Raw genomic sequence first — 13358 nt, 5'->3', positions numbered from 1 at the left:
TACACATAAAATAGTTAATCCTTTTTAAAAGGCTCCATTAAGGATGATAGGCATACTTGCTGGTATCATATGCCTGGCTCCTGGCCAGTATAGGACACCCATCTCTTTTCCTTTTGCCTCCCTTACCAGACATCTTCCAGTTCACTGCCTGAAGGGTCTCACCAGGTTTCCTCAGAAGCCTGTCCCATCCCCAATCAGGCATCTTCTGCCCTATCTACAGCCCCGGTGTCTCAGTCTCCTGTGTATGATGTAGAGGCAAGGAGACAGGGACCCCTGCTTAACCCAACTCAGCCCTGGGTGGGCAGTGGCTCCCTTGAGTAACTTTGTCAGGCCTTGGCTTGAGAAGAGGGTGTGAAGGTGAGCCTGTGTGGGCAGAACTGGTGCCAGGACTGGGTAAGAGGCTCTGGGTGATTAGGGAGCAGGGATTGTCCCAGGATACAGTCTTAGCTATGTAGAGGGGGAAGCTGCCTCATCTGCCTCTGTTAATGCTGTACCTCCTGGGACTTGCCTTTGATACTTTTTACCCCCTGTCCAGGTGGGAAGCTTCTGGAGGCTCCCAGAGTGTTGGGCCCTTCTCTCTATCCTGGCTGTTCAACAATAATACCAATGGGCCAAGGGAGGGATTTTTTGTTGTTGTTGTTTTTATTTTTTCAAGACAGGGTTTCTTTTGCGCCTTTCCTGGAACTTGCTCTGTAGACCAGGCTGGCCTCGAACTCACAGAGATCCGCCTGCCTCTGCCTCTTGAGTGCTGGGATTAAAGGTGTGAGCCACCAACGCCTGGCCTTTTTTTGAGACTGTCTCCTGAACTCCCCAGGCTGGCTTAGAACTCACTAATATACCCAAGAATGACTTTGCATTTCTGATTCTTCTGCTTTCATCTCTGGAGTGTTATGATTACCCTGTGAACCACTACACCCAGCTAATGTAGTGCTGGGGATCCAAACTAGGGCTTCATGCATACTAGGCAAGCCCTGTACCAACTACATCCCCATCCTACTTTTTTATTCATAGCTGAGGACCAAACTCAGGTCCTTGTGCTTTGCTAGGTAACTGCTCTTCCACTGAGCTAAATCCCTAGCCCCATACTTAATTGTTGTTTTAAAGAGAGATGGCTCCTTGGTTAAGAGCACTGGTTCTCTTCCAGAGGTCCTGAGTTCAATTCCCAGCACCTGAATGGTGACTCACCACCATTTATAATGGGATCTGATACTCTCTCATGGTATGCTGACATACATGCATATAGAGCACTCATATAAAAGATACATAAACACAATCTTTTTGAAAGAGGGTCTCCCTATGTAGCTCTGGCTGTTCTGGAACTCACTCTGTTGACCAGGCTGATAAGGAACTCGGAGATCTGCCTGCCTCTGCCTCCCAAGTGCTGGCTGGGATTAAAGGCATGTGCCATCATGCCATTTTGTTTTGTTTTGTTTTTCAGAACAGAGTTTCTCTGTGTAGCTTTGGACAGGGCTTTGAAACAGGGTTTCTCTTTGGAGCCTGTCTTGGAACTCAATCTGTAGACCAGGCTGGCCTTGAACTCACAGAGATCTGCTTGCCTCTGCCTCCCAAGTGCTAGGATTAAAGGCATGCACGTGGAATTAAAGATTTATTTATTTATTATGTACACAGTGTTTTGTCTGCACATATCCCCACAGGCCAGAAGAAGGCACCAGATCTCATTACAGAAGGTTGTGAGACACCATGTGGTTGCTGGGAATTGAACTCAGGACCTTTAGAAAGAGCAAGCGGCGCTCTTAACCTCTGAGCCATCTCTCCAGCCTGCCATTTTTTTTTTAATATAAACACATTAAAATAGAAAAGATTTAGGGCTGGAGAGCTGGCTTAGCAGTTCAGTTTCTAGCACCCACATAGCAGCTCACAAATATGTTACACCCTCACACAGATGTACACACAGGTAAAATACCAATCCACATAAAATAATTATTTTTTTTAAAAGATTTATTTTTGTTTTATGTGTTTGTTTTGCCTGCATGGATGTATGTGCACTAAGTGATCAAGGAGGTCAGAAGAGGATGTCTAGTCCCCTTGGGAATGCTGGGATTAAAATTGTGCACCATTATCCAGTTTTTAAGTTATTTTTTAGGTAGTCTTGCTTTGTAGTTCTGGCTGGCCTGGAGCTCATTATATACTTCAGACTAACCTTGTCTTTTTTTGTTTGTTTTGTTTTGTGTTTTTGTTTTTTTTGAGACAGGATTTCTGTTTAACAGTTCTGGCTGTCCTAGAACTTGCTTTGTAGACCAGACTGGCTTTGAACTCACAGAAATCTGCCTGCCTCTGCCTCCCGAGTGCTGGGATTTAAAGATGTGCCACCACAACAACCCAGCCTATATAGTTTGTGTGTATTCACATCACATGCATGCAGATACCTATGGAGGCCAGAAAAGAGTGACAGATACCCTGGTACTGGAGTTATAAGTATTTGGGAGCTGTAAGACATGGATGTTGGGAACTAAATCTGTCTTCTGGAAGATCAAGTGCTCTTAACTTCTGAATCATTTCTCTAGAATCCATGTTATTATTATTATTTTTTTTTTGAGGCAGTGTTTTACTGTGTGGCCTTGAATTCAGAGATCTGCCTGCCTCTTCCTTCGGAGTCCTGAGATTAAAGCCATGCACTACCACTGCATGGCTAAAAAATATTTATTTATGCATGTGTATGGACACACATGTGTGTCAAGCTTTTGTGTGTGGAGGTCAGAGGACAATTTGCAGGAGTTGGACAATTTGCGGAGTTGATTCTCATTGTTAGGATTGGTGGCAACTATCCTTACATACTGAGACATCCTCATGTAGTATTTTTTTAATAAAAAAAATTATGGGGGCTGGAGAGATGGCTCAGAGGTTAAGAGCACTGGCTGCTCTTCCAGAGGTCCTGAGTTCAATTCCCACAACCACATGGTGGCTCACAACCATCTATAATGAGATCTGGTGCCCTCTTCTGGCCTGCGGGCATGTTGCAGACAGAACACTCTATACATAATAAATAAATAGAAAAAAAATATGGCTAAGAGTGGTTTGACTTCATTTCTGTTTGTATACCACATGCCTGCCTGGTGCTGAAAGAAACCAAAAGAGAGTGCTGGAGTCCCTGAAACTGGACTTACAGTCAGCTGTGAGCCATCATGTAGATGCTGGAAATATGAACTTGAGTCTTCTGGAAAAGCAGCCAGTGCTCTTAAATGCTGAGAAATCTCTCTAGCCCTCCATGTATTATTTTTAAGATCACACAAATGTAGGATCAAACCAAGAAATTGCCAGGAACAAGTGGTGAGGGTCATCCTGTGGCCCAAGACAGCCAAGAGACTGAGTGCTCAGGAGCCCAGGATGAAAGTACAAATACTGTGTGGTTGCTATGCAAGATGAGAAGCTGGGCTAATTCCCACTACCTGTAGCAAGGAACAAGCTGGGCAAGAACTGAAGCCACTTCCCCACCCTTGGCTGGGCTTCTGCTTCCTATGGGGAATGTGTGCCTGCCAATTCACCTTTCTTCCCTGTTGGCAGCATGGAGCCAGGCATGCAGGACAGTATATGGCGTTCCACTCTGGATTTTTTTTTTCTAGATACAGTTTTTCCTTGTAGCCCTGCTGTCTAGAACTTGCTTTGTAGACCAGGTTGGTTTTGAACTCAGAGAGATTTGCCTGACTCTGCCTCCCGAGTTCTGGAGGTATGCACTACCACCCTCTGGCTGTTTTATTTATTTAATTTATTTTTATTATGTATACAGTGTTCTGCCTACATTCATGCTTGCAGGCCAGAAGAGGGCACAAGATCTCATTACAGATGGTTGTGAGCCAACAAGTGGTTGCTGGGAATTTAACTCAGGACCTCTGGAAGAACAGCCAGTGCTCTTAACTGCTGAGCCATCTCTCCAGCCCCTGTTTTTTTTTTTTTTTAATTTAAATTTTATTGTGTGTTTACTGAGGTTGTCTGGCTTTCACTGAATGCACTTTTACCCTCTGAGCTATCTTGTCCACCTTTTTTCTTAAATAATTTATTTTTATGTGCTTTGGTGTTTTGCTTGCATTTATGTCTGTGTGAGGTACGGATCACTGGGAACTGGAGTTACAGACAGTTGTGAGCTGCCATGTGAGTGCTGGGGATTGAACCTGGGTCCTCTGGAAAAGCAGCTAATGCTCTTAACTGATAGTCACCCCCCCCCCTTTTTTGAAGAGGGTTTCATGTAGCCCAGGCTGGCCTTGAACTCCTTATGCTGTCTTCACCTTCCAAATCTCAGCATGGTGATGGTGGCACATACCTTTAACCCCAGCATTTGGGAGGCAGAGGCAGGCAGGTCTCTGAGTTCCAGGCCCACCTGGTCTACTGAGAGAGTTCCAGGACAGCTAAGGCCATACAGAGAAACCCTGTCTTGTAAAACCAAAACCAAAAACCAAGAACAAAACAAATCTCAGCATGGAGGGGATTTGGCCATACAATCCCACCCCTAGCCATGGATTGAATAGGAATTATCTTCTAGGAGAGATTTTTCTAAGTTTTCCCTAAGCTGATCATGCTCCAATGGAAGACATCCAAGAATATTTGAGCAGCATAAATTGGCCTGGAACTTTTTTTTTTGGAGCTGAGGATCGAACCCAGGGCCTTGTTGTGCTTGCTAGGCAAGCACTCTACCACTGAGCTAAATCCCCAACCCGAACTTTTTTTTTTAAAAGACATAAAGTTGGGTGGGTCAGGAAGGGGGTATGAGAAGAGTTGGAGGAAAGGGAGAGAATATGAACAAAACACACATGAAGCACAAAACTGAAAGAAGAAAAATAAAAGACATGGTTGCTTAAATAAGACCTGTATAATGACAACTCCATTTGACATACCAATGTGGATGAGGGAAAATTCACTAGGTCCCATCCATAGGTAAACAACTATAGGCAAACAATGTCTGCCAAGAGGGAAAAATCAGTTTTCTCTAGGTACAAGCATTAGGTTTTTCAATCACAAGTGGTGTCTTAGTGTTTCTATTGCTACAACAAAACACCATGAAGAAAAAGCATGTTGAGGAGGAAAGGGTTTATTTGTCTTACACTTCAGCATTGCTGTTTATCACCAAAGAAGTCAGGACTGGAACTCAGGAGCAGGATCCTGGAAGCAGGGGCTGATTGATGCAGAGGCTATGGAGGGGTGCTGCTTACTGGCTTGCTTCCTCTGGCTTGTTAAGCCTTTCTTATAGAACCCATGACTACCAGTCCAGGGATGGAACCACCTATCATGGGCCGGGCCCTCCCTCATTGGTATCATTGGCTGTGGGATGTCTTGCTGTATGCTATGTGTTGCTCTCATTGGTTAATAAATAAAGCTGTTTGGCTAATGGTGAGGCAGAGTAAGGTTAGGCAGTACATTCAAACTGAAGACAGAGATGAAGAAGGGTGGCATCAGAGAGAGGTCATCCGGCCGGCCGCCCAAGGAGCAAGCTGTCAGCAGACCAGTAATGCCATGGCCACTAGGCAATATATAGATTAATAGAAATGGGTTAATTTAAGATGTAATAGCTAGCTAGCAATAAGCCTGAGCCATAGACCAAACAGTTTGTAATTAAGCCTCTGAGATTATTTTATAAAAACAGCTGCTGCCCAGGCAGGATAGAGAAACTTCAGGCTACAGTCACTAACTGAGAAAATGCCTTACAGCTGGATCTCATGGAGGCACTTCCTCAACTGAGGCTCCTTCCTCTCTAATGACTTTAGCTTGTGTCAAGTTGACATACACAAAATCAGCTTGGTCAGCCCTAAACACATGAAATACAAACAACTCTAAATGGACTCAATAGGGTTACCTGGGGAGAAAATAATAAAAATGTTCTACAAGTGTACAAAAATTCTCAATTAATAAAAATATTATGTTAAGCCAGGCAGTGATGGTGCACAGCTTTAAATCCCAACACTCAGGAGGCAGAGGCAGATGGGTCTCTGAGTTTTGAGACCAGCTGGATCTACAGTGTGAGCGTTCCAAGATAGGGCTGCACAAACTCTATCTTGCAAAACAGTAAAAAATTAAATAAAATAAGAATTGTATTAAGGATGACGGGACAAATGGACTTTTTAAAATGTCATGCAACTTTATCTTGGGTTTTTTGTTTTTTGTTTTTTTTTTTTTTGGTTTTTCAAGACAGGGTTTCTGTAGAGCTCTGCACCTTTCCTGGATCTCGCCCTGTAGACCAGGCTGGCCTTGAACTCAGAGATCCGCCTGCCTCTGCCTCCCGAGTGCTGGGATTAAAGGCGTGTGCCACCACTGCCCAGCTTGTTTTTTTAAAGATTCCAGATGCTGTCCTGGAACTGTGATATATAGATCATGGCAGCCTCGAATTCAAAGAGATCCTCCTGTTTCTGACTCCCAAATGCTGGGATTAAAGGTGTGCACCACTATGCCTGGATAAAACATTTTTAATATTATGTAATATATATCCAGGACAGAAAACCTGGAAACGGAGCAAGAATAAATAGGCAAAGAATTAGGATACTCATGGGAACACTGTATTTTTTAAATCTACCTTCATGCCTTCAAATGACCATTAATCTCAGGAGCTGAACAACAATCCACTGGCAAGATGCCTCATTTTTCTGACCTTGTAACCTCAGATGTTGGCATGAGCCTCTCCTGGCTAAGGTGTCTGCATGTGTCATCATACAAGCAGTTTTGCCTGCATTTCCCATAGGCACATTTGGTTACATGGTAGTTACTTTTTGTAAGTAGTTGTAAGTGCTTCAGGGAGCAAGTCCAGAAATAAAACCTACAACCAAATCAGACTTATATTTGAGTAGCATTTGATCCCTTCCCCAAGATCAAAGTAAAATGCACAACCAAAGGAAAAAGCCACAGTGATTTTTGAGACCCAAGACCTATGCCATGGCAGCCCAACTCCCACCCAGGTAGGAAAAGCCAACAAAGTAAAAATAAACAAGTTTTTTTTTTTTATTGTGTCCACAAAAACAAAGCCAGGGTGGCCTTTGGTTAATACACCTTGAAAAGGTAACAACAAACAGGCATGCATGACAACTACCAACTACCACTGCCACTGCCACCACGAAGTTTTCCTCTAAAGAAGTGAGGTCTTATCTCCTGGAGCCCTAAGGGTCAGAGGCAATAGGGCTAGGAGGCTGCAGAGGAAGGTAGTGTGGGCCCACTGGGCTGTGGAAGGCCAGCATTTGCTGCCTTCTTGGCAGGAGGAAGTGGGAAATAAGCACTGCCCTAGGCTAGGCCCTGAACCCCTTTAACTAGAACACACAAAAAGCCCCCACCCACCCTACCCCCAGCAAACACTGCTAAGGCAATCAGCCAAAACTCCTGTTAAGAGCTGCTCTGAAACCAATACCCTCAGGGATCCATCCAGAAAGGGTTGCCTTCTTCAGCTTGTATGGAATAGTAAACAAAGAGCAGAAAGGCAGCAAAGACAAGGAAGAGCAATAGCTGGCCCCAGAGTGGGACCTGTCGATCCTGGCCCAGAGCAGCAACAGGGGCCTGCTTTTCTGGCCTGATGGCCCGTCGGGTAAGCCAGGAAGAGGGAGAAGAAGAAGAGGAGGACACAGAAGAGGTGGAGGATGTAGGATAATAGGATAAGCCCAGGGAGCTCCTGGAGACATTGGAAATGGGGCGGTAGTGTGCGATGCTCTGGTAGGCACTGTCTCGGCCATAGATGGAGCGTTCCCTGTGGCAAAAGAAGTGAACAGGTGGGCAGGAGAGCCTGAGCCCAAAATCTGTCCCTGTCCTTATGTGTGTTCACTACTCACCTATCCTTGCCCTCCTCTTCTGAAGAAGAGAAAATATCATCACGCACCTGCAGGACAGTAGGGGTTAGGTACTTGGGGAAGGGTGTTTCCCTACAAATGTCTCTGGCCAGCCTACTCTAATCACATTCTAGAGGCCAGACCATTGCCCTCTCCCTCCAGAACCATTCTGGGTCTATGGCCTTTTCTTTTCTGAGGGGCCTTGCCACTCAGGGACTATGCCTGTTGACTCTGTCCCAGCATCCTTTTATCCCCCAGTATTCTCAGAAGGCTTAAACCTAGATCTCAGACTAGAGTGCAGGCAATGCTACATGTGCCCTGATCAAAAGTTTGTGGGTTGGAGAGATGGCTGGGTACTTAAGTTCAATGTCCAGCACTCATCGGGCAGTTCACAACTGCCTGTAGCTCCAGTTCTAAGGGAATCTGACACCTTTGGCCTCTGCATGCGCCAGCACTCATGCATACTACCACACACACATACATATAATTAAAGTAGTTAGAATTTTTTTGGTTTTTCGACACAGGGTTTCTCTTTGTAACCCTGGCTGTCCTAGAACTTACTCTGTAGACCAAGCTGGCCTCAAGCTCAGAGATCTGCCTACCTCTGCCTCTCAAGTGCTGGGATTAAAGATGTGTGCCACCACCACCCAGCAAAGTAATTAAATCTTAAAAAAAAAAAAAAGCCCAAAACCTAAAAACATTTTGTGTGCTGCTGGAGATGGAACCACAGGTAAGTGTTACTCTACAGAGCTACATGTCCACCTGCAAATCTAATAGTTTTGGAGGCCCCAAAGTAGAATTTTGATTCAACAGCCGTATGCCAACCCTAACCCTGTTTGAAGGCCTAAGGACCACTCTCTGCTCCTAATATCTCCTTACACTTATCCAGACCTAGCTAGGATCCCCCTAGACTACACTATGCCTGCCAGCCAACTCACCTGGTGATGAAAGGTGTGAGTATCTGCAAGTGAGATCCCCGGCTGGCGGAAGCTCTTGGACATGCCCACAGACTCGGGCTCCCCATATGTCCTGGTAGTTAAATAGCTCTCCTCATAGTAGTCGTCATTATAGTCTTGGGAAGGAAAACAGTGGTAGAGGAGACAGTGGTGTCCCTTACCTGGCTTCATGGCCCCAAATTCTGTGCCAGTTTCACCACTCTAGAGCCACTGAGGAACTGGTATGGGGGGGGGGGGGTCTGAGGTTTCCCTGTGCCCAAATCCCTGAAGCATGGGGTAAAGATATCAGTGCCCACCCCACACCTGTCTTACCCTTGCTCTGGTAAAGTAAGGCGTCCTCTTTTTTTGGCAGATCGTACATGTCTGAATCCACAGAGGCTGAATCCAAGTCTGCATTTAAGTGGGGAAGGTACAGACCATTAGCTCTCCAGGCTTCCCCCTTCTCCCTCAGTTGCTTCAGCCACACCCTCCCTCCCCAAGCCTTGTGCCCCCAAGCAGCTCAGCCGGGCTCTGCGGCGGAGGCCTCACCTGAGAACCGATAAGAGAATGAAGAGGATGATGAGTTGGGGGGTGAGAGCCTCCGTCTCTGGGTCTCATACTCGAAGATTTTCTTTTCGTAGAGCTTGCGAGTGGAGCCTGGCCAGACACAGGGTGCGAGGCAGTCAGGGGGTGCCAGCTAAGCACCCCAAGAGCGCCGGGATACACGGGGAGGGGAGGAAGAGGTGGGGAGAACGCTCAGGGAGGAGCGCGGGAAAGCGGGGCCCGAGAGAGATTCTGCGCGCCACCGGCTGCGGCGTACCCACGATAGGCCCATGAGGTATGTTGTACTGGCGTAGCACAGCGGCCAGCTCAGTGTCGGACAAAATCGCATAGTCGTCCATGTCAGAGACGTCCGGCACCGGGAAGCGGTGTTGAAAGTAAGGGGCAGCCCGGGTTTATGGACACAGCCCAAGAAACGGACAGCTCCGAGCGTGGCAGAGGAAGTGCCAGCGCCTCAGAAGCTGCTGTGGTCGCGTCACGCCTCTGTCATGTTTGCGTCACAGCCGCGGCTACGTGGGTTGCGCGCGCTCCTCAGGGCAGGCTCAAACCTGCCTGAACGGCCGGTGCAAACCGGTCTGGCAGTGGCAACAGGCGGGGCTGGCGAACGGAAATGTCACACTTGTGTGGTATTGGCTAGAACAGGAAGAGGGCAGGGCCTGCAGGAGAGCCGAGGGGCAGGCAAGGAGACTATCTCTGAGAGCCCGGTTGGTGAGGGGCGGAGTTAGCTAGACATTACCAGAGGGTGTGTTAGAGCTAAACGTACTAGAGGGGCGGGGAAGTGCTCGTTCTCAGCTGGCTAAAACCGGCCTGTGGTTGGGAGACTGTAAGATCTCACATACCTTTGTCACTGGCTTCACATTGATTTTATTCCCTAGTGCTCTAGCGCCTAGGGTCTTCAGCCGCAGTCTGTTCCACAGCAATGCAAAGAGTCCAGTCCTGAGAGCGAACCCTTCCAGAACGCCTGGTGCTGCTGCGAGCTCTTAGTGCGCACTAACGGCTGCCATTCAGGGCTCTCATCACTTGACATAGCCACCCACAGACCCTTGCCCACCCCACTCACCTCCGCTGGTCTTCCCAGTCTCCATGGCCCTGTTCACCTGCACTAGCCCATTCCCACCGTCTTCTCTGCCCGCTAAGTTCCATCCGGGAGGAAATGGGGCGAGCAACTGGGCCAGGAGGCTGCCAGCACTCCAGGACCAAGCAGTCTTCCAAAGGCCCAAGGCATGCCAATGGGCATAATCAGAGGGCGCCCACCTTGTGATGCATGTAGACGGGTACACCTTGTGCCTGCCAACTCACAGTTCCATCCACCTGGGGCCCTGAGGAATTCTGGGAGAGAGTTCTCACTTGGCAGAATAGAATAGCCCCTGTGGGAATCGCTGAGGCTTACTAAGCATCTGTATCAGACAAAGGATTTCTGGAAGAGTGACCATAACCATTATATTCTACACAAAGTCATCTGGGACTAGGCTTCCCCTTATTGGACAGACCTAGAAGGAGGGGTACATGCAGAAAAGATGCCCGGGATGCCTGATTCCTTAAATCAGTGGTTCTCAACCTTTCTAATGCTGTGACAGTTCTTCGGGTTGTGATGACCTCCCACAACTATAAAATTATTTTCGTTGCTATTTCACAACTATAAGTTTTCAATTGTTATGAACCTTAATGTAAATATTTTTGGAAAAAAAAGACTGTCACAGCGGTCGAGACCCACAGGTTGAGAACCACTGTCTTAAATGTTAGCGATAGCAAATACTCTGGTCAGTTCTAGACTGGCCTGATGGTACTTTGGTGAAGGTCACAGGCCAATTCCCTATGGAAGTTTAAAGTAGGCAATGGTGAGGAGATGGAGCCCCATTTTGACCACATACAAAGTCGTTAATGAAGAGTTGCTGTTGGATGGATTTCAAAGACAGTGCCCTCATTTGTCCCTGGAAATGGAGTTGTATGAATCCCTGGAAAAGATACTGTCTTACGGAAAGACAGGAAAACCTTGGCCAGGAGTGTATGTGAGAGACAGGGTAGGGCAGAGAGACATTCTGCCCATTCAGAGGCTGCTTCATGAAATGTTTTTAGTTTTGGCAAAAGCATCCCCCTCCCCCTGTGCTGGCCCCTCTCCCAGAGGCTTCTGCATACAGAGTGATTGCTCAGTACTCCCCTATGCCCCCCCCCATACAGAACCAAGCTGCTTCCTTATGAGGTCAAGGAATTTTAGGTTTGCCTTCTCCCTAAGGAGCACCCTCTGCACCTGCCTCAGCACTCTGCCTCTTAATCCTCCCACTATCTCACTATAAAATTCTATCATAGTTGTTACCAGGAAGCTGAACTGTGATTTTCTTGCACATACCTGGAGCTTAAGTCTAGCCCCATTGCAGTGTAGCTTCCTTCTCTATCATTCAGCAGACAAATCAAGATCCCAGAGTCGAAAGAGGCTTTTGCAATAGCCCCAAGTTGAATGATTCATGGAAATAGTCTCCCCAGGAAGTACCTGGTCACCTAGGTGCTGCAAAAGTATGGATTTATACCTCAGACAGTATTTGTCAGAGGGGCTAGGAGGATGTGTTCAGGGCATTCTGTGGGTCTCTGGAAAGTTCTTCCTTGGAAGGAGTAGCCCTTGGCAGGTATGGCTAATGGGGAAAAATCTTGGAAGTGACCCATTGTAAGAATAAAAAAAATTGTTGATCCTGTAACCCTACTCAGCATTTAGGATTTTAAGGCAGAAGAATTGAAAGTTCAAGGCCTGCATGAGCTACAAGGTGAATTCAAGGCCACTTGGGTAACATAGTGAGACCCTGTCTCAAAATCTCAAAAGCAAAAGAAAAATGGGGGCATGGGATAAAATTATCTTGGTGGTAAAGTACTTGGCCAACAAGTATTAAATTCTGGATTCAATCCAGAACTCCCCCTCCCCAGTTGTAAGGAAAAACTATATGAAAACATTTATTCAACACAAGAAGAAAATTCTTTGTTTTTGTTTTTTGAGACAGGGTTTCTCTATGTAGCCCTGACTGTCCGGGAACTCACTCTATAGACCAGGCTGGCCTCAAACTCACAAAGATCCACCTGGCTCTGCCTCCCAAGTGCTGGGATTAAAGGCATGTCCCACCACCGACTGGCAAGAAAATTTTTTTTAACTTATTATGCTTTTTTACCAAAGCACAATTAGTCCTGAATTAACTAATCTTAATAGTTGATAGATCTGAAAGAAGTTGGAGGCCTTAACTTCTTGTGCTTCTTGAGTATGTGTGTACTGGGAGGAGCAATAGAGTTCAAATGCAGTGTGTGTGTGTGAAATGTAGCTACACTACCTCCTCCATACTCCTTCCATCTGCCTACTTGTTGATCTGATTACCCTGCCTGTGGGTAAATGGGTTTCTCCTCTGAAAAGACAATCATTTCCATGAACTCTAGTTCAGCCACCTCATGAACCTTAAGTCAAGCCACTAATTTAGTAAATGATGAATTCATTGGCTTCCCTAGTAGAGGTCTCCAGCTGGACAGAACAGTGAGAGACCTTGATCCTAATTGGGAAACCAGAATGTGAAGTGCCATTGCCAGCAGAGCCAACAAAGGTAGCAATGGAAGCATAGTGCCTGGAGGAGGGCCCAGCACTTTGCTATTCAAGTTAAAGTATGGATTACTGAATTGACTCTGCAGATGTGATCAAACTCTCCCTCACTGTTTTTTCCTATTCCTTCCTTCCTCCCCTTCTTTCTTCCCTTCTACTTTTCCCTTCCTCCCTTTTACTATGTAGCATGTGCCACCTTCTCTTTTTGATAATATAGAGTAGGAAAACAAATCAAATAGGTCTGTTATTCCAGCACTTGGGAGGCAGAATTGGGGGGGGGGGTTGCCACTTCAAAGTGCAGTCTCGGTGCTACATAGTGATTTCCAGATCAGCCAAGCTACAGAGTGAGATCTACTCTACATACACACAAACACCCCAGAATACATTGTAGGTGGTAAGGAAAATCTCATTTGCAATATCTATTTCAGTTTTGTGTGTATGTGTGCACTGGCATGATGCAAATGTAGCTCATATTGGGTTTGCAGGCAAAATGATAAAACACCAAAATGTTAAAATGGATTGCTTTATGTGTCCTTTCCCTAG

At 46.4% G+C, this 13358-nt stretch overlaps 1 protein-coding gene across 1 annotated transcript; it reads right to left on the bottom strand.

The window, feature by feature from the left end:
• Positions 1-6770: 6770 nt before the first annotated feature.
• Positions 6771-9848, bottom strand: Emd (emerin). Its single transcript, XM_036174765.1, has 6 exons — positions 9507-9848; positions 9236-9343; positions 9020-9097; positions 8690-8823; positions 7755-7801; positions 6771-7672 (listed from the first exon to the last, which is right to left on the bottom strand). The coding sequence occupies exons 1-6, from the start codon at positions 9586-9588 to the stop codon at positions 7342-7344; spliced, it is 780 nt and encodes a 259-aa protein (XP_036030658.1). The 5' UTR covers positions 9589-9848; the 3' UTR covers positions 6771-7341.
• Positions 9849-13358: the final 3510 nt, after the last annotated feature.

The sequence above is a fragment of the Onychomys torridus genome, chromosome X, assembly GCF_903995425.1.
Source record: "Onychomys torridus chromosome X, mOncTor1.1, whole genome shotgun sequence".
Classification (NCBI taxonomy): domain Eukaryota; kingdom Metazoa; phylum Chordata; class Mammalia; order Rodentia; family Cricetidae; genus Onychomys; species Onychomys torridus.
This window is presented reverse-complemented; position numbering and strand designations above follow the sequence as displayed.